The sequence below is a fragment of the Meles meles genome, chromosome 5 (assembly GCF_922984935.1).
Source record: "Meles meles chromosome 5, mMelMel3.1 paternal haplotype, whole genome shotgun sequence".
In the NCBI taxonomy this organism is placed as follows: domain Eukaryota; kingdom Metazoa; phylum Chordata; class Mammalia; order Carnivora; family Mustelidae; genus Meles; species Meles meles.
The window spans coordinates 93,266,185-93,288,552 of NC_060070.1; the positions used below are offsets into that span (position 1 = coordinate 93,266,185).

At 37.1% G+C, this 22,368-nt stretch overlaps 1 protein-coding gene across 4 annotated transcripts in view; it reads right to left on the reverse strand.

The window, feature by feature from the left end:
* The window catches only part of SUPT3H (SPT3 homolog, SAGA and STAGA complex component), a 568,866-nt gene that overhangs the window by 84,089 nt on the left and 462,409 nt on the right, over positions 1 to 22,368 (reverse strand). For all 4 annotated transcript variants that reach the window (XM_046005138.1, XM_046005136.1, XM_046005139.1 and 1 more), the window contains 2 exons: positions 19,858 to 20,025; positions 4,899 to 5,009 (listed from right to left, as the gene is read on the reverse strand). In XM_046005138.1, the coding sequence (XP_045861094.1) occupies positions 4,899 to 5,009; positions 19,858 to 20,025 (279 nt within the window). The remainder of the gene's footprint in view (positions 1 to 4,898; positions 5,010 to 19,857; positions 20,026 to 22,368) is intronic.

Sequence of the window (22,368 nt, forward strand, 5' to 3'; positions counted from 1 at the left end):
ACAAATCAAAACCTCAATGAGATACCACCTCACACCAGTCAGAATGGCTAAAATTAACACCGCAGGAAACAGCAGATGTGGGCAAGGATGCAGAGAAAGAGGAACCTTCTTACACTGATGGTGGGAATGCAAACTGGTGCAGCCACTCTGGAAAACATTATGGAGATTCCTCAAAAAGTTAAAAATAGAGCTACCCTATGACCCAGCAGTTGCACTACTAGGTATTTACCCAAAAGATACAAAAATACTGATTCCAACAGACACATGCACCGTGATGTTTACATCACCAGTAACAGCCAAATTATGAAAAAAGCCCAAATATTCATCAACTGATAAATGGATAAAGAAGATGTGGTATACACACACACACACACACACACACACACACACACACACAATGGAGCATTATGCCGCCATCAAAAAACCTCAGAATCTGATCATTTGCAACAACTTGCATAGCACTAGAGTGTATTATCCTAAGTGAACCAAGTCAGTCAGAGAAAGACAAATAAGACAATTATCATGTAATGCCACTCACGGATAGAATTTAAGAAACAAAACAGATGAACATGGTGGGGGGCGGGGCAGAAAAGGAGAGGCAAACCAGGCAACAGACTGTTAATGATAGAGAACAAACAGGGCTGCTTGAGGGCGGGGGGATGGGTTAAATGGGTGAGGGGTTACGTGGGTGATGGGAATTAAGGAGGGCACTTGTTGGGATGAGCACAGGGTGTTGTATGTAAGTGATAAATCACTAAATTCTATTCCTAAAACGAGTATTACACTATGTGTTAACTAACTAGAATTTAAATAAAAGTTTGAAACAAAAACAAGCAAAAAGAGCTTATCACACATCAAGTTCACAGTACTCCTTAAATTCTATCATATCCTCTATTATTATATCTGTTTTACAGATGAAACTGAACCATAGAGAGCTTAAGAAACTTCCTTAATGCTACTTAGCTAGCAGGTGGCAGAGGTGGGACCTAAACCATGGTCATTCGGCTCTAGGATCAGCAGCCAATCACTACACGATATAACTTCTGTAAATACCAGCTACTCTGAGTGCAAGGACAACATAAGATGACGAGCATCAAAGTCACTTAGGACATCTGAGGATGCATACATACTGTAAAATAATGATTACAAATCACACTTTCTGACGTGATTTTCCGAGTTATAGGAAAAATAGGCAAAAAGTAAGATTAGTTTTTAAAACTGTTCTTTACTATGTGTACACAGAAAGTCAGGTATATTGGGGTGGGGACAGCTGGAAAAGTGTATTGAGGGAGCAGATTCTGGAGCTGGGAGTTTTAGCCTTGGTTCCATCAGTTAGTCTAATTAATAGCTTAATGTCAGAAAAATTATTTCAATCCTTTAGGTATGATACTTTCTCTGATCTTCTGCATAGGACTGAGAATGAATGAGAACAGGGAAAAGAAAGCAGTCAGTAGCACTGTGAATTGTGGAAGACTGATGAATCACCGACCTCTACCCCCGAAACAAACAATACATTATATGTTAGTAAAAAAATTAATTAATTAAAAAAAAAGAAAGCAATCACCAACTAAAACCAATAAGCTAAACACAGTACTGTTCTAACAGGGTGAGTGGAGATGGTGGTTTACAAGTGTCTCCACCACAAGCACGTCCTCACAGCCAGGCTGTTTCGGCTCTCTGCCCCTTTCCTCTCTGTGCCAGCAGCTACTCTGTGCAAAGCTCCTGTGCTCTTCTTCCTCACCTCCACCTAAGAGGGCTTCAATCATTCTTTTCTTCTATCATTCCAACTAATACCCAAGGCGAAGAACTCATAATTCTTATGCAGTGAACTGCAGTTCTGAGATTGATCAAGTTGGGATTTTGTACAAAATTATATCAACAGTCATAATATGGTGGAAGACAGGAGGATGACTCTCTAAAAGCAGATTTTTACTGCTCTATTGTTGAAATTGGAATTAAATTTCTGTGTAACCTATTGGTTGTTACTTTAATTCTCTAAATCAATTTCCAATTACTGGGAATTGCTACATACGAATCAAGTTTGGATATTCTAAATTAGATATCACATATATATCTATACCAGACAAGCACTTCAGATTTGGAATGACAAAGAGCATAGACAATCTCTATGTTTTGTATACATAAATGAGTTGTTCATGAGCATTTTAGTTTACACAGGAGGTGTTATGCTGGAGATAACTGAGCTCAGCCTTACTGTATGAAAATTTAGGTCTCAACCTAGGGTTACTATAGAGGTAGTCAACATGCCTCCTCTCTTCTTACAAGCTGCAGCTCAAAGCCCAGGTAGCAAAGAGTCCCTAGTGCAGCATGAAGTATTATCTCTGGGAGTGGGCATCAGGGAATGGGACATCAGCATCCCCCAACATCAGAAGCAACTCCTTTGAGAAAGTTGAAGGTATGTGGGAGCCATGGCAGAATGGCCATATTGTCAGATACACAGTCCAGGTATGATAAAATCTCTCCCAGTTTAAAGTGAATTTTTAACTAATTTAAAAGGCAGATTTATGAGAGGTACACCATGAGGAATATAGTCAATGATATTACAATAGTGTCACACGGTGACAGATGGTAGCTACACTTGTGGTGAGCAGAGCATGATACATAGGGAGGTGGAATCACTATGCTGTATGCCTTAAGCTTATGTGTGTCAACGATACTTCAATAAAAATAAAGGGCAGATTTATGTACTGTAATGTACACCATGAAACTGTATTTCCCTGATCACATTAATCATGATATAAAATAGAGTAAGCACATTCAGTCCTGCAGCCTGGACAAATTAGTATGGCCCAAGGTAGTGAAGCAGACCTCTCAAGCTGGGTCCTTTCCAGGGGATGATAAACATGCAGGTGCCCCTCTCTGATGATTTTTTTTTTTTTTTACCACTTGCTGTGTTCTGGTAATGGTTCAATTTTTCCAGATCTATTTAAATTAAGCACTTAAAAATTGTATCATTAACTTAAAAATCATATTGGTTATATGTTTATTAGATAAAAATTAGCTTAAGTTGTATCTGAACTTAGTTTAAAGTACATTTTCTGACCATATGCCACAATTTTAGATTATCAAAGCAAACTTGCATGGGTAACAGGGTACCAGTTAGACATGAGGGAATAAATACACACACACACACACACACACACACACACACACACACACACACACACACACAAAATGGCATCAACCAAGATGGTTAAGTGATCCGTCCAGTGTAGTTAAGTATAAAAAACGTGGAAGAATGAAGGAGCCACCACCACCTCCTTTTGAGCAAATACTTTATGAATGGAAGATTTTCCCCTTATATTAGATACATGTTCTGTTATATAATTTTATCCATTATTTTAGTTACCATTTTAGGTTTTTTCTCAAAACACCAGCTTCCCCTTGCTACTCTCTAACTACTTCTACATTATTATCAACACTACCTTCTTTTCCTTCTCTCTCCACTCCAATGCCTCAACCTTTTAGTTATTAGTAATTAGTTGGCTCTTAAATGTGGACTTGATATGTTTAATCCTTTGTCAGAAGACAGCTGTTTTTAAATTCTATCAATCATCTCCTATTTTGTAAATTTCATCTTTCTTTTGACTCCATCACTAAAAGTAGTCTCACCTGTCATGGAGAAAAAAATAAAACAAGAGACGCTTGATTTCATTCTGCCCTTTCAACTGTAATCATCTAAAAACACACATGCAGAAGGATATCGTGCTTTCATCAGCAGTATTGAAATCATGGTCTCATAAGATAGAAGACAGATTCTAAATACTAAACAAAAGTGAAAATAATAGTTATCATTACAAAAAGATTCTGAAGACATACATATAAGGCTTCTGATACATGCTTGCTATAACAATGAGAATCCATACAATTAACTAATGACAATAAAGAATGGAAAGAAAGCATTCCCTTTAACTAAAAAATGGGAAAAACAGATGATCTAATGAAGAAGAAATCATGATTTCCATCAACAGGTCACAGTAAAATCCAGGAGAAAATTTCTCTCTCGGAAGAAAACATACACTCTGTTATACTTATGCATGCACGTATGTATATATACATACATATTGTTAGATGTATATACTCTGCTTTGGTATAGTAAAGCAGAAGTGAATAAGAAGAAAGCAAACAGACAATAAATTCTACTGTTAGTCTTAAATCCAACCTTAACTTCTGAAAATCAAACCAATGCCTCATAAACAAAGAATTGGAGAAAGTTCTATTAACATGAATAAAGGTTTTTTAAAAAGGGCCACAAGATGAGCACTTAATTAAAACACACACACACAAACATGCGTGCGCATGAACACACACACACACACTTTCCTTAGGCTATTAAAATATAAAGTCTTTAATTCTCCATTAAAACAACAAACCCTGATTATAAGCTTTAAAACCATCTGAAGATGTGAAAGAGTATCAGCATTTCAGCCTACTTCAAAGTTAGTGACGAAATCATTTCTTCTTCTTCCAACTCAGAGTAGGTTTAGAAGCAGGACATCTGATAGAAGTGGTATTGCCAATCTAACCGATTTTAAAATATAAAGTGCTTCTAGCAATATTTGGAGACATATAATTTGACAAAAAAGTTTTATAAAGCTAAGCTTTGAAAAACAGAAAATATAAGCCCTAGCAAAAAAAAAGCATAATTTGTAATTGAAAGAAAATAATATTTTGTAGAAAAAAAAATTTGTCCTTCCAAAAAGAGACAAAAATGACTAACTTTTATTTCCCAAGAGAATTATGCCACTTTTATACAACAAAATTACAGCCACCACAAATTGCTTTCAACAATTCCATTGCTTCTTCATTTGACCACTTGAAAATCAAAATTCTTTCGGATTATAAATATAACTTTTTATAACTCTGTTATTACGTACTGTGAATGGGGAAAGGGGGCCAATCTTGTGGCCGTAGCGTCGAACGGCCTCTCTGATGTGGCAGGGCTGGATGGCATCGCTGTGAGCCTCAACACCACAGGCCGCGGTGCTCTGCGACAGAAAAACACATAAATTGTTACTAAATCAAAAACACACAACAGAACTACAGTGTGTAAAATATGAAAATAAACTTTTATAAAATGGATGTTCTCCCCCCCTTCAGGATGCACGTACCTGCTGCCGTACAAAACGTTTAAAAAAAGATTGCGTTAACAAATCAAAGATGACTTTGACGTGACCCCTTCCTAGCAGACCTACCAAATGCAATTTTTATGCCCACAATATTTCACCTAGGCCCGCACGTCAAGGTCCAGGAGAATAGAGCCACTCGTGTGCAGATGAGAATTGTCATGGGGGATTGCTGACAGAACTGCAGGAAGCTATTTTTTTTTTAAAAAAAAACTTAAACATTTATTATTATAAATGTTTCTTGGGAGCTTGTTGGGCATATTTCTGAAATAACTTGAGGGTCATCAATTTTAAAATGAAAAATATGAAATTGCTATATATTTATTTATAATACTGGAGCTGTCACAGATAATTATTTTAACTTGGTTTCTAATTTTCTAGGTGTCCTCAGGGCAAAAATAAAATAAAACAAAACCTTTCTATTTTAATCTGCCTCACATGTAAAAGGCAGGTTTGAAAGTATAAAAAGACACATGGAAGAAAAGGACTATTTGCAAAGAGAGTATGGATACCAGCTTAAGAAATGTATGTAATATGATTTAAATATGATGAGACTGGACTAATGAATCGCTGAACATCATATCAAAAACTAATAGTGTACTATAACTTGGCTAGTTGAATTTAAATAAAAAACAATTTTAAACCTCAATAGGAACAAGATAGTCTCATGGCTCACTTGCAGGCTCTGGTTTCCCAAATACCTGATCCAGAGCCTATCTGTTACCAGTTCTGTCAGGTTATATAATATCTCTGCACTTCGGTTTTCTCAACTGTAAAATGGGGATAATAATTATAATTGCTTTCTACTGCAGTGGATAGCAGATGCCAGTCATTAACATTACAGAATCAAGAGAAAGAAACAGTAGTGTGTGTATAACTCTAACTGTATTCTAGAAGTCAGTCATGGTCACATAATCATTACTTGTTTTTCTGATAATTACTACAATTACCAATTTCATAATTCCTTATAGGAGTATAACTAATATGACCTTTATGGATAGTAATTTGGCAAAATCTTATCAAGTGAAAATGTACAACCATTTTGACCCAATTTCACATCTAAGAATTTATCCTACAGATATATTACACAGGTATAAAATTTTATATGCCTATAGGTCTATATCTATATATCTATCATAGACATACACTATGTCTATGTGTATGTCTGCAGACACTGCAGTCCTCACTGTATATATACACACATATATACACTTAGGATTGATGAACTAAATGTTCATCAATGAGAGAACACTAAAATAAATTATAGTATATTCATTTAATGAAACAGAAACTATAGTAAGTACAAAAAGAACAAGGGAGTTCCATTTATACTCCAATGGAACTATCTCTACGATGTATGGTGTGAAAAAATGCAAGGTGTCCTACTGGGTGGTACTATGTTACCACTGATTTTTTAAAAAGGCTGAACACTACATAATTATTCAAACATAGACTATTTTTTATAAGGGTATACCAAAAATCAGTAATAGTAATCCTTATCTCTTGGAGTCTAACTGGGTGTTTAAAGGACATGGATTAGAAGAGACATTTTTCACTGTATATCCTTCTGTACTTTTCAAATGTGTTTTCTGTACCTTGTTTATGCTTTTCCTATAACTAGTAATAAAATTAGAAAATTCTGATTAAATGAGAGCATCAGTTTATTACCCAAGCTGAACCTGAAATAAGATGTGAAATATAAAACAAAGCAGATCTTGATTATTTTTATTATTTTAAAAAGATATTGAAAGAAATCAAATAGGAATTTACTCTAGAATATCTTTCTCAATTTCATTCCAACAATACCCTAATAATAGATCTGCAATGCCCACAACAACACAAATTGTTACCTTAACCCTTCATTTGGCACTGATACAAAAGTACACAGGATTTTTTTTTTTTGTTTAGTGCTTTCTTGGTTCTTATTCCAAGTACTTTGTGTCAGTTGGAAATGTAACTATCAGGTACCCGATAAAGGCATAGGCTCTTCTCTGTGTTCATTCGACCCCAAAAGATGAATACGACTAATAGAGACTCATTAATGGTTGAGGCGTTCTATCCATTTGTGGAAATGAATGCAAATATTTAGCTGGATCTAGAGTTAAGTTTCCCAATGGAAATACAAAAGAGAGGTGTCAAGAGAGTCAGTGTCCTGCGTATTACATTGGGTGGGAGGTTCCTCTATGGCATCTCCTTTATCCCCGCAACTTAGGTTTGTTTTTTATTTCTTTCCTCCATGGCCAATGTAAGATTCTACTCTTCCTTACTTTCCCTGATGAATCTGGTTTTTGTCAAAACCATAGAACATTCAGGTCAAAATCTCTCAGAGTCTCTGGCATGGTAATCAAATAGGATTTCAGAACATGGAAGGAAGCATAAGCTAGAAATTTATAGCTGAATCGTGCTCTTTGACAAAAAGGTGAAGCTAACATATAAAAATGGAAATATCCAATTTTGTGAAAAATGTTAGATTTTCTATTTTGCTAACCTCAGGTTTATTTGCTAGAATTAAGTAACTATAAATAGCATGCAGTTACCATACACACTCCTACAGTTTCTTGATTTGCCCACTGAGTTCTTTGAAGGGAACCCTTAAAACCGAAATGATGTATTTTCAGTGTTGCTGCCAGCTCAACTGATCTCTTCATATTTCTGCCAATATTCAGGCCTTCACCAAGGTACTTTTAATCTATTCAAATCCAAAATTCATACCAGGTTGAGAATTTTAACTTAGCAGTGACTCTAGCATTTTATACAGAAGTTTCAATAGAGCTTTCTTGGACCACAGCTGAGAGTTCAAACTACTGAGACATTTTACTTGGCATCAGCCAGCAAGGATAAGTAGAGCCATGGTGCTCAAATCCAGGATCATGGAGGATTCCATAAGATACTTCACCTTCCTGTAGCGAGCATCAGCTTTTGGACAAAGAGACATACATAAAGTGGAAGAAAGCAAGAAGAATGCATGAATGCAGGCGAGAGGAAGAGGACCTGACATCCGAGGAAGAACTTTACCAGGCAGCCTGTACTTTGCTCAAGGAAACAGTCTATTTTGGCAGAGATTTCAGCACTCTTTAAACAACAGGACTCAGTGTTTTGTCAAATATGTTTCATTTTTGAAAATTTAAACATAAAGGATATCATAAAGTGTTGGCACACTCAGAATGGGAAAGATGAATTGGTAAATCAAATGTGGTCCAAGGAAGCTATATTGAAACTTCTGTTGCTGCTGGATCTCTTACATATGTCTGTATCCTGTCCTGAATTTTAAAAAAAATTGTCAAGTTAAATTGTCCTGTCCTTTCTCAGCTTTTCCCTTGCCAGGGAAATCCAAATTTAAGAAGGACTTAGAATCTCAGATAATTGCCACTCAGTCTTTCCACATAACGGTGGACTTTATCTTTCATTAAACTTGAAACATTCGTTCTTACAGAGTAACACATATCTTGGATTAGAGCAAATGAAAGGTTAGACTACTATTACTAATACTTTTATTACACACTGACCACAAAGATTGATATATAATCTGACTGGCAAGGCAAGTGTCTTCCCTCTATTCACTGTTGTACACATAGCTTTCCCAGAGTTTTATGTTTATGGAGGATGTCTTTTTGGATGAAGGTGGGCCATTCTTTGGCCAAAGGTTAAAATATTTAGTATAGTTAATTTTAAGAGTTAATTTTCTCATTTCAAAGTTTAATTGAGATGTTAATTGTTAAAACTATAGTTCTATATAACTGGAAAACTCTTTTCTTTAAGGAAATTAAAACTAGAAAAAGTACTTAAGGAGAAGACAAGAGAATCACTAATTTTAAGGATTCATATTACTAAATCTGGAAGGAATGCAAGGTGTCATCTATTCTAAACGTTTGCAAGTCCCACCCCATTTTATAGATGAGAAAGTGAAGATAAAGGACTTACTCAAGATTATAGTGACACTATCAGAATATGGCTATACATCAGATTTCTTGGCTTCTAGGACACACAGTTGTTATATAGAGGCTTTCTTATTTCATGTGGAATGAATCATACCATGTTACCACCATAGGGGAAGTTTCCAAGGAGTAAAAATGAAAACACAGCAAGAATCTGAATGTAGAAAGATGTGGATGAATGGAGAAATAATTAATAGCTTTAAAGTGGGACATTATTCTGATGTCACGGATTAATGCAATAGCTTTCAACAAGATTAGGAGAGAAATGTTTAAATATTTAGGAGAAAAAATACTTCTTTATATGTCTTTGAGAATTCTTGAAATTTTTATATACAAATGCACAATTATATCAGGTTAATTACAACTTCTTCTTACATACTTCTTACATACAACTTCAGTCCACTGAAGAGGTCTTTTAGGTAACACTTTGTTACCCTAGTTTTAGTTACTAAGTGAGCTGAAGCACTATAGCCAACATTCTCTAAAGCTACTTTACAATATGCAGAAGTTCCTTATAGTTCAAATTTCCCCTTAGTAAATAAGCACTGAGCTCTGTTGTTTTGTAAATGGAAGAGGAAACCAGATATGAGGCTAAACTTAAATGTGCTTAGTATCATTTTAAAATTACATCTTGGTATGGCTCCACTACTTGTAATGGCAAATGGTTTTTACTGTAGCAACTGAGTTTTAGATAAAAAGTATCACGTTAGACAAATTATAAAAAACAAGAACATGAAAGTGATAGAGATTGATCAAAACCAGGCAGAAACTGGAAAGGGGAATGCCTATATTTACAAGAAGAGAATGGCAGTGGCTTGAGTTTCCTGTTTTTACTCTTTTAGCGTAAGTGCGGGCCCCAGTCAGGATAGGAGGCATACAACCTTAGAGACTATAAGAAATATAGGCCAGAGGTCAGGGCATGCACAGTAGGTATAAAGTGAGGAAGGAAATACCAAAAAAAAAAAAAAAAAAAAGGCAAAATCAAAGAAGGAGAACCCCAAATTCACCATACAAACTTTACCCAAATCTATTTCTCTGTGGTACTGAATTCAAGAACCAGTTAAAGCTAAATGAACTGAGGAGAGATTCTAAGCTGTTGTCAATGAAGAGGAATTTGGGTTTGACACTTAAGAGTTGAGGGTAGAATAGTAAACTGCATGCTTAACACACATACCCACATCACCACCACTATTAACACCAATAATTCTTCAAAGGAATATAACAGAACAAAACATCTCTATCATATATTACCTGTGATGTCCAAGATATAATTCAAAACTACTAGACATGCAAGAACTGACCAAGAGAAGAGGCATTATTTTGGTCTCCACTGAGCATAATGAAGTCTCAAAGAAAGCGTGACTTATACTCAATGGAGACTAAAATAATCCAGATATTAATTGATCAAAGAAGGGTTTTATTTTATTTTAGGATTTTTATTTATTTATTTCAGAGAGTGAGAGAGAGAGAGAGAGAGACAGTGAGCACGAGAGGGGGAGGGTCGGAGGGAGAAACAGACTCCCCGCTGAGTTGGGAGCCTGATATGGACTCGATCCTGGGACCCTGGGATCATGACTGAGCCAAAGGCAGACATTCAACTGACTGAGCCAGTTTTTTTAAAAAAGATTTTATTTATTTATATGGCAGTCAGAGGTCACAAGCAGGCAGAGAGGCAGGCAGAGAGAGAGGGGGAAGCAGGCTCCCCGCAGAGCAGAGAACCCGATGTGGGGCTCAATCCAGGACCTTGGGATCATGACCTGAGCTGAAGGCAGAGGCTTAACCCACTGAGCCACCCAGGCGCCCCTCACAAAGAAGGATTTTAAAGTAGTTATTGTAACTGTGCTCAAGAAGATCAAGGAAAATAAACCTGTAATAAATGAGAAATTTAAAAAAAACAGATAAATAAAAACTAAAAAGAACTCAAGTGGAAATTATGAAAGTATAAAATAAAATATCACAAAGAAAAAAATTATTGGACGGGTGAAACAGACTGGAGCTAACAGAGGAGTCTGGAACATAAAGAAATATTAATAGAATTTATCCAACCTGAAGAATAGAGAGAAAAGATTGAAAGAGAAATTAAATAAGGACCTGTGGAACAATGTCAAAGTAAATAAGAAATGAGCCTTGGAGTCTCTGAAGTGGAGGAGAGACAGTGAATGAAGCAGAAAAAAATATCTGAAGAAGTAATTGTTGAATATTTCCCCCAAACAGTTAAAGTCATAAACCAATATTCAAGAAGCTTAATGAACTCTAAGTAGGACAAATACAAAGAAAATCATGTCTGTGGATAGCATGGTCAAACTGCTGAACACCAAAAATAAAGATACAATCCTGAAAGCATCCAGAGAAAAATAATACAAACTACTGACATATGATTAAAACAATGGATGCCAGAAAACAGTAGAATGATATCATTAAAGCATTAAAATTAAAACTACCAACCCAGAATTCTATATCCTGTGAAAATATCTTCTAAAAATTAAAGAAAAGGATATTTTCAGAAATATGAAAACTAAGAGAAACCATTACCAGCCAATATGCACTACAAAAAATCCTAAAATAAAATTTAGTAGAGCAAAATAGGAAAGTAATACCAGAAGAAAGTCTGAGCATAGAGAAAGAGAGAGAGAGAATCAGAGGAGAGAGAGAAAGTGGGAGAGAGAGAGAGAAATGATGAACAGTGGGGATGGTAAAGTTAGTCTATTTTTTCTCTTAGTTTCATTGAGATACATTTGATTCCTTAAGACACAAATAATATGATTTATAACATATAAAAATGTAAGAAAGGTAAATTGTAAGAAAGATATAAAAGAAAATGTAAAATGTAAGATGACTATAGCATAAAGGAAGGACAAGAGTAAAGTACATTAGGGGAGGAGTCAAGATGGCGGAGAAGTAGCAAACTAAGACTACATCAGGTAGCAGGAGATCAGCTAGATAGCTTATCTAAACATTGCAAACACCTACAAATCCAATGGGAGATCGAGGAGAAGAAGAACAGTAATTCTAGAGACAGAAAATCAACCACTTTCTGAAAGGTAGGACTGGCAGAGAAGTGAATCCAAAATGACGGGAAGACAGACCGTTGGGGGAGGGGCCGGTTCCCGGCAAGCGGTGGAGCAATGGAGCGCAAAATCAGGACTTTTAAAAGTCTTTTCCACTGAGGGACATTGCTCCAGAGGCTAAACCGGGGTGAAGACCACGCAGGGTCAGCGTGGCCCCAGGTTCCGCAGGGTCACAGAAGGATCAGGGGTGTCTGAGTGTTGCAGAGTTGCAGGTATTAGAAGGGGGAAGCTGGCTACAGAGACAGAGCTGAGGAGTGACCTCTAAGGTTGGGGTTACCTTGCACGGGTCGCAGGCTGGATGAGCTCGGAGCGCGGCCAGAGGCTGGGGATGCAGGAGTGATTGGGTGCTGTTCTCTGGGGGCCCACTGAGGCGTGGGGCCCCAGGCTCTTGGCTCCTCTGGGCCGGAGACTGGGAGGCCGCCATTTTCATTCCTGTCCTCTGGAACTCTACAGAAAGCGCTCAGGGAACAAAAGCTCCCGAAAGTGAACCCGAGCAGATTACTTAGTCCGGCGCCCAGTAAGGGCGGTGCAATTCCGCCTCGGCAAAGACACTTAAGAGTCACTACAACAGGCCTCTCCACCAGAAGATCAACAAAAATTCCAGCCAGGACAAAGTTCACCTACCAAGGAAAGCAGGTTCAATACCAAGGACAGCAGCGGAATTCCAGAGGAGGAGAAAGCAAAGCACGGAACTCATGGCTTTCTCCCCATGATTCCTTAGTCTTGTGGTTAATTTAATTTTTTTTTCAATTTTTTTTTCTTCTTCCGCTAATTTTTTTTAACTTTTACCCTTTTCTTTTTTAACACTTTTTAACTAGTTTATCTAATATATATATATTTTTTCTTTCTTTTTAATATTTTTTCTTTATTTGTTTTCTTTTTTAAATTTTTTCTTTTTTTTTTTCTGAACCTCTTTTTATCCCCTTTCTGCCCCCCCCCCCACGATTTGGGGGTCTCTTCTGATTTGGTTAAAGCACATTTTTCTGGGGTCTTTGCCACCCTTTTAGTATTTAACTTGCTCCTTCATCTGCTCTTATCTGGACAAAATGACAAGGCGGAAAAATTCACCACAGAAAAAAGAACAAGAGGCAGTACACCGAAGGCTAGGGACCTTCGGTGTAGTCAATGCAGTCATTGGTAATATGTCAGACCTAGAGTTCAGAATGATGATTCTCAAGGTTCTAGCCAGGCTCGAAAAAGGCATGAAGGATATTAGAGAAACCCTCTCTGGAGATATAAAAGCCCTTTCTGGAGAAATACAAGAATTAAATCTAACCAAGTTGAAATCAAAAAAGCTATTAATGAGGTGTAATAAAAAATGGAGGTTCTCACTGCTAGGATAAGTGAGGCAGAAGAAAGAATTAGTGATATAGAAGACCAAATGATAAAGAGAATAAAGAAGCTGAGCAAAAGAGGGAAAAACAGCTACTGGACCATGAGGGGAGAATTCGAGAGATAAGTGACACCATAAGATGAAACAACATTAGAATAATTGGGATTCCAGAAGAAGAAGAAACAGAGAGGGGAGCAGAAGGTATATTGGAGAGAATTATTGGAGAGAATTTCCCTAATATGGCAAAGGGAACAAGCATCAAAATCCAGGAGGTGCAGAGAACCCCCCTCGAAATCAACAATAGGTCCACACCTTGTCACCTAATAGTAAAATTTACAAGTCTTAGTGACAAAGAGAAAATCCTGAAAGCAGCCCGGGAAAAGAAGTCTGTAACATACAATGGTAAAAATATTAGATTGGCAGCAGACTTATCCACAGAGACCTGGCAGGCCAGAAAGAGCTGGTATGATATATTCAGAGCACTAAATGAGAAAAACATGCAGTCAAGAATACTATATCCAACTAGGCTATCATTGAGAATAGAAGGAGAGATAAAAAGCTCCCAGGACAAACAAAAACTGAAAGAATTTGCAAACACCAAACCAGCTCTACAGGAAATATTGAAAGGGATCCTCTAAGCAAGGAGACAGCCTAAAAGTAGTAGATCAGAAAGGAACAGAGACAATATACAGTAACAGTCACCTTACAGGCAATACAATGGCACTAAATTCATATCTCTCAATAGTTACCCTGAATGTTAATGGGCTAAATGCCCCAATCAAAAGACACAGGGTATCAGAATGGATAAAAAAACAAAACCCATCAGTATGTTGCCTACAAGAAACTCATTTTAGATGCGAAGACACCTCCAGCTTTAAAGTGAGGGGGTGGAAAACAATTTACCATGCTAATGGGCCTCAGAAGAAAGCTGGGGTGGCAATCCTTATATCAGATCAATTAGATTTTAAGCCAAAGACTATAATAAGAGATGAGGAAGGACACTATAGCATACTCAAAGGGTCTGTCCAACAAGAAGATCTAACAATTTTAAATATCTATGCCCCTAACGTGGGAGCAGAGAACTATATAAACCAATTAATAACAAAATCAAAGAAACACATCAATAATAATACAATAATAGTAGGGGACGTTAACACTCCCCTCACTGAAATGGACAGATCATCCAAGCGAAAGATCAACAAGGAAATAAAGGCCTTAAATGACACACTGGACCAGGTGGACATCACAGATATATTCAGAACATTTCATCCCAAAGCAACAGAATACACATTCTTCTCTAGTGCACATGGAACATTCTCCAGAACAGATCACATCCTGGGTCCTAAATCAGGTCTCAACTGGTATCAAATGATTAGGATCATTCCCTGCATATTTTCAGACCACAATGCTCTGAAGCTAGAACTCAATCACAAGAGGAAATTTGGAAAGAACCCAAACACATGGAGACTAAACAGCATCCTTCTAAAGAATGAATGGATCAACCAGGAAATTAAAGAAGAATTGAAAAAAATTCATGGAAACAAATGATAATGAAAACACAACGGTTCAAAATCTGTGGGACACAGCAAAGGCAGTCCTGAGAGGAAAATATATAGCGGTACAAGCCTTTCCTCAAGAAACAAGAAAGGTCTCAAGTACACAACCTAACCCTACACCTAAAGGAGCTGGAGAAAGAACAGAAAGAAACCCTAAACCCAGCAGGAGAAGAGAAATCATAAGGATCAGAGCAGAAATCAATGAAATAGAAACCAAAAAAACAAGAGAACAAATCAACCAAACTAGGAGCTGGTTCTTTGAAAGAATTACTAAGATTGATAAACCCCTGGCCAGACTTATCAAAAAAAAAAAAAAAAAAAAAAAAAAAAAAAAAAAAAAAAGAGAGAAAGGACCCAAATAAATAAAATCATGAATGAAAGAGGAGAGATCACAACTAACACCAAGAATACAGACAATTTTAAGAACATACTATGAGTAACTTATGCCAACAAATTTGACAATCTGGAAGAAATGGGTGCATTCCTAGAGACATATAAACTACCACAACTGAACCAGGAAGAAAGAGAAAACCTGAACAGGCCCATAACCAGTAAGGAGATTGAAACAGTCATCAAAAATCTCCAAACAAACAAAAGCCCAGAGCCAGTTGGCTTCCCAGGGGAATTCTACCAAACACTTAAAGAAGAACTAATTTCTATTTTCCTGAAACTGTTCTAAAAAATAGAAATGGAAAGAAAACTTCCAAACTCATTTTATGAGGCCAGCATCACCTTGATCCCAAAACCAGACAAGGATCCCACCAAAACCAATATCCTTGATGAACACAGATGCAAAAATTCTCACCAAAATACTATCCAATAGGATTCAACAGTACACTAAAAGGATTATTCACCACGACCAAGTGGGATTTATTCAGGGCTGAACGGTTGGTTCAACACCCACAAATCAATCAATGTGATACAACACATTAATAAAAAAAAGAACAAGAACCATATGATACTCTCAATAGAAGCTGAAAAAGCATTTGACAAAGTACAGCATCTCTTCCTGATCAAAACTCTTCAAAGTGTAGGGATAGAGGGCACATACCTCAATATTATCAAAGCCATCTATGAAAAACCCAATGCAAATATCATTCTCAATGGAGAAAAACTGAAAGCTTTTCCGTTAAGGTCAGGAACACGGCAAGGATGTCCATTATCACCACTACTATTCAACATAGTACTAGAAGTCCTAGCCTCAGCAATCAGACAACAAAAGGAAATTAAAGGCATCCAAATCGGCAAAGAAGAAGTCAAACGATCACTCTTCGCAGATGATATGATACTATATGTGGAACACCCAAAAGACTCCACTCCAAAACTGCTAGAACCTGTACAGGAATTCAGTAAAGTGTCAGGATATAAAATCAATGCATAGAAATCAGTTGCATTTCTCTACACCAACAAGAAGACAGAAGAAAGAGAAATTAAAGAGTCAATCCCATTTACAATTGCACCCAAAACTATAAGATACCTAGGAATAAACTTAACCAAAGAGGCTAAGAATCTATATGCAGAAAACTATAAAGTACTCATGAAAGAAATTGAGGAAGACACAAAGAAATGGAAAAATGTTCCATGCTCCTGGATTGGAAGAACAAATATTGTGAAAATGTCTATGCTACCTAAAGCAATCTACACATTTAATGCAATCCCTATCAAAATCCCGCCCATTTTTTTCAAAGATATGGAACAAATAATCCTAAAATTTATATGGAACCAGAAAAGACCTCGAATAGCCAAAGGAATATTGAAAAAGAAAGCCAAAGTGGGTGGCATCACAATTCCGGACTTCAAGCTGTATTACAAAGCTGTCATCATCAAGACAGCATGGTACTGGCACAAAAACAGACAAATAGATCAATGGAACAGAATAGAGAGCCCAGAAATAGACCCTCAACCCTATGGTCAACTAATCTTCGACAAAGCAGGAAAGAATGTCCAATGGAAAAAAAGATAGCCTCTTCAATAAATGGTGCTGGGAAAATTGGACAGCCACATGCAGAAAAATGAAATTGGACCACTTCCTTACACCACACATGACAATAGACTCAAAATGGATGAAGGACCTCAATGTGAGAAAGCAATCCATCAAAATCCTTGAGGAGAATGCAGGCAGCAACCTCTTCGACCTCAGCCACAGCAACGTCTTCCTAGGAACATCGCCAAAGGCAAGGGAAGCAAGGGCAAAAGTGAACTATTGGGATTTCATCAAGATCAAAAGCTTTTGCACAAAAGCTTTTACACAGTTAACAAAACCAAAAGACAACTGACAGAATGGGAGAAGATATTTGCAAATGACCTGTCAGATAATGTGCTCGTGTCCAAAATCTATAAGGAACTTAGCAAACTCAACACCCAAAGAACAAATAATCCAATCAAGAAATGGGCAGAGGACATGAACAGACATTTCTGCAAAGAAGACATCCAGATGGCCAACAGGCACATGAAAAAGTGCTCCATATCACTTGGCATTAGGGAAATACAAATCAAAACCACAATGAGATATCACCTCACACCAGTCAAAATGGCTAAAATTAACAAGTCAGGAAATGACAGATGCTGGCGAGGATGCGGAGAAAGGGGAACCCTCCTACACTGTTGGTGCGAATGCAAGCTGGTGCAACCACTCTGGAAAACAGCATGGAGGTTCCTCAAAATGTTGAAAATAGAACTACCCTATGACCCAGCAATTGCACTTCTGGGTATTTACCGTAAAGATACAAACGTAGTGATCCGAAGGGGCACGTGTACCCGAATGTTTATAGCAGCAATGTCTACAATAGCCAAACTATGGAAAGAACCTAGATGTCCATCAACAGATGAATGGATAAAGAAGATGTGGTATATATACACAATGGAATACTATGCAGCCATCAAAAGAAATGAAATCTTGCCATTTGAGACGACGTGGATGGAACTAGAGGGTATCATGCTTAGTGAAATAAGTCAATCGGAGAAAGACAACTATCATATGATCTCCCTGATATGAGGAAGTGGAGATGCAACATGGGGCGTTAGGGGCATAGGAGAAGAATAAATGAAACAAGATGGGATTGGGAAGGAGACGAACCATAAGTGACACTTAATCTCACAAAAAAACTGAGGGTTGCTGGGGGGAGGGGGGTTGGGAGAGGGGGAGTGGGGTTATGGACATTGGGAGGGTATGTGCTATGGTGAGTGCTGTGAAGTGTGTAAACCTGGCGATTCACAGACCTGTACCCCTGGGGATAAAAATACATTATATGTTTATAAATAAATAAATAAATAATTACCAAAAAAAAAGAGTAAAGTACATCAGTCTTATAAATGTTAAGTGTCTCACATTTCATGTAAGTAGTGCAGTAACTCCAAGTACACTGAAAATTTAAGGATATATTGTAATCCTCAGCATAACCACTGAAAAAATGATGCAAAGAGGTATCACTAAGAATTGAGTAGATTAATTAAAATGAATTTCTTGAATAGTAAATAATCCAAAATAAGACAAGAAAGACAAACTGAGGATCAAAAATAGACTAAGCAGAAAACAAACAGCAAAATAGTTTAGCTATATCTAGCCATGTCAATAAATGCATTAAATTTCAAGGAAATGCAAACTCAAAGTGTAATGAGTCACCATTAAATATCCATTAGAATGGTTAAATATAAAAACAATGATAACACCAGGAGTTGATGAACATGTGAAACAACTGGAACCTCACATACAGTGAGTGGAAGTATAAAATGATACATACATTTTTTGGGGGGGAAAAAAAAAGGTCTTAGAGTTTCTCTAAAAACCAAACACATATACGCTCTATGACTCAGTAATTTCATTCCTAGCTATTTACCTAAGAATGATGAAGGCATTTGCCCATGAAGACTTGTACAATAATGCTCATGACAGGTTTACTCCTAATACTTCAAAAACTGGAAACAGCCTAGGTGTCCACTAAAATGTGAATAATATGTTGATGTATTCATACAATGGCACATTACTCAGCCATAAAGAGGAACAAATTATACTGCTACTGAAAAACAAATTTCAAAAACATCCTGAGTGAAAGAAATTTCACTCAAAGGAGTATATACTGCATCTTCTTTATATGATTTCTAGGACAGAAAAAACTAATCGATGATGAAAAAATCACGACAATGATTTCCTCTCTGTGATGGTAGGAACTGACTGGGAAGAGGCATGCAGGAACTTTCTAAACTGATGATAATGTTTTATGTCTCGAGGACTGAGAAAACAATAGGTTTATAGGATTGTCAATATCCATTAAATGGTAACTGAATGGTTCACTGTGTATAAATTTTACCTTAAAAAAACCTAAAAATTATACATAATGAAGTATTAAGCCAAGAAGTGTACTAATATCTGTAGCTTACTTTGCAATATAGCAAAAAAAAAAAAAAGATGAATTGACAGATGGACAAAAGAATAATTAGATGTGCCGATATAATGAATGTAAATACATAAATATGTAGATAATACAGCAAATACAGTACAATGTTCACTGTAGAATCTAGATGGCAGATCTGTGGTGTTAAGTCTATAATTCTCTTACTATTTTTGTATGTTTGAAAATTTTTATAGTAAAATGTTAGAAAAAACTCAGTATCTTGCTTTATCCAGAAGAAAGCTGTTAAAAGAGTTGGAGTAGAAGTCATTAAGTATGGTTAAGCACAAACTGGCTGTTTCTAAAAATTTGAATTATGAGAAAAATGGAGCAGACTTTCCGTATCTCTGTAGCACACCCAACTTCATCCATTCTGCACCAGAAGGAAAAAAAAAAAGAAAACCAAAACAAGATAAAACTTATCACTGACCTTTTTTCTTTTCCTTTGCTTGGTTTTAGTTGAGTCTTGCCCAGCACTCCCATTCCCTAGGGATCCTGATGTGGTTTTCCCTGAGTGCTGTGATCCAGACGAGGGGGCAGTCGGTGTGGGAGGAGGTGTGTTCTCAGGAGACTCTGGGTAGGACTTCATGCAAGAACCCTGCCCAAAGAGACGTGCCTTTGAAATCAAGGGACCGGGACTTCTACTAACATTCAATTATGTTTAAGATCTCCTGAATTCAAGGGCGCCTGGGTGGCTCAGTGGGTTAAGCCGCTGCCTTCAGCTCAGGTCATGATCTCAGGATCCTGGGATCGAGTCCCACATCGGGCTCTCTGCTCAGCGGAGAGCCTGCTTCCCTTCCTCTCTCTCTGCCTGCCTCTCTTGTGATCTCTATCAAATAAATAAATAAAATCTTAAAAAAAAAATCTCCTGAATTCAATAGTTCTTGAAGCTTACAAATATCGAAACTCAATTCATTATCCAGTCCACAGAAATGATGCCTCATCTTGCCCTTATTGGTTTAGATATGTTAATTTTTAATCTGGCTGTCATTAAGATAAAAATCAGGATTTCTCAGAGGCAGCCTCCAAAATTTCTGCCAATTTTGCCAGATACAAAGATTTCTACTTGCAAGTTTTGTTAGCACATCAGATTTACATGTCTCAAAAGGCACCTCTGCATTCCCCACCAGACTGGATGCCGTCTCTATTTGCATCATTGTGACCAGCCTTCTGTAGTGACTCCAACTCAATGCCTGGGGGTCACTGTGGATACCTCCAGCTCCTTCCATTTCTAGTTCTTTCCTTCTTTCATAACAGCCCTCATTTCTGCCTGGTTTCTTTGGCTACGACTACAAGTCTGTTCTCCTCTATGTGGATGCACTTCAAATATTTGAGGACTGCGATCTTTCTCAGCCTCATTTCTTTTATAGGTCAAGCTGCCTCAAATTCCTTCAACCACTTCTTATGAGACAAGTTTTCAGGTTCCTTCACCCTCTAATCACTCTCCTTCAGATATTCTCTACTGTGTCAATGTCCATCCTCTAGGATGGTGCCTAAACACCAAATAAGACCAAAAAACTCACCCTTTTTCTTATTAGTAACATCACAATATTGGCTCCTAAGGAATTTACAGGCCAATAAAAGTCTGTCAATCTTTTTCATATATGGTATTATTAATCCACATTTTCCTTATCCTACCAACTATACTAAACCATACTACCTGCTGGTCTACACTTCTCTATGATGTACTTGTATTTAAAAAAACTATGTAAACTTGGCTGAAATGCACATATTGGTTTCAAAAGTATATCTATATGTTGTTCTTTTGGGTACTGTATTATTTATTTAAAAGTTAAAAGTGAACACGTTTAAGGGAAGCTGGTAAAGAACATATTGGAACTCTGTAATATCTCTGCAATGGCTCTGTGAATCTAAAAATTATTTTAAAATAAAAAGTTTTTTAAAGCAAAAAAAGTATTTCTTTGATTTTCCTGCCTAGGAACATTATTAAAAAGAAATAAGCCTAATTTGGCATGGATTATTTTTAGAAAAAACAAGATTCCTAGAGATCATGCTTCCTATGCATAAACCATATATTAGAAAAAACCTTTTTTTTTCATTAACTCCAGTTGGGGCTCCTGGGTGATGGTAGTTGATTAAGCATCTGAATCTTGGTTTTGGCTCACATAGTGATCTCAGGTTCCTGGGATCGAGCCATGTGTTGGGCTCCATGCCTAGTGTGGAACCTGCTTGGGATTCTCTCTTTCCCTTTTCATTGGCACCCCCACCACCATGCGCTCTCACTCTTTCTCTCTCTCAAATAAACATATAAATCTTTAACAAAAATTACCTTTAATTAATATTACGCCTGCTAATCTGAGAACCCAAGCTTAAGTAGCTTGGTTTCTCATATGTTTAGGACTCAAAAATGACAGTCATTGAAAAAGAATGTATTGTGTATTAGCTCCATGTCTTGAGAGTTCCTGATTCCAAATCCATTGTACATAGCCCCTTCCTTTGGATCTTCTAAAACATTTGAACTCATCACCCTTTAGCAGCCAAGAAATCTTCAACTCTTCCTTACATTCCTTAAGAGCCTAAGGCTCAATTTTCTAATCTGACTGCCTCTTCCTCCTCAAGGAATCCTTTGCTTGAATATTTAAATCAGAGTTCTGCTTCTCTTTTGTACAGCTTGTGCCTATGCTGCCTCTGAAGCCTAGAGCATTCTCTCCACTTTTACCATCTCATCAAAGTCCCGGCTTCCTTCAATGCCAGCGTCCTTGCTCAAGTTCTTTGCTGTTGGGGCTTGTTTTTACCTCTGCACTTCTGGTCTATACCACTCATTTGGAAATAAGCATATAAGTGATGTTGAATTGTCTTTTTGCTTGTTCTTTATTTCCTTTTTTGTTTTCCAGAATGTTCTATCTCCCTGAATATAGATCACACCAGTCTTTGGAGTCCCCCGTTTGTACCCAATTTGGTAAGGCCCTTACAAAAGGCC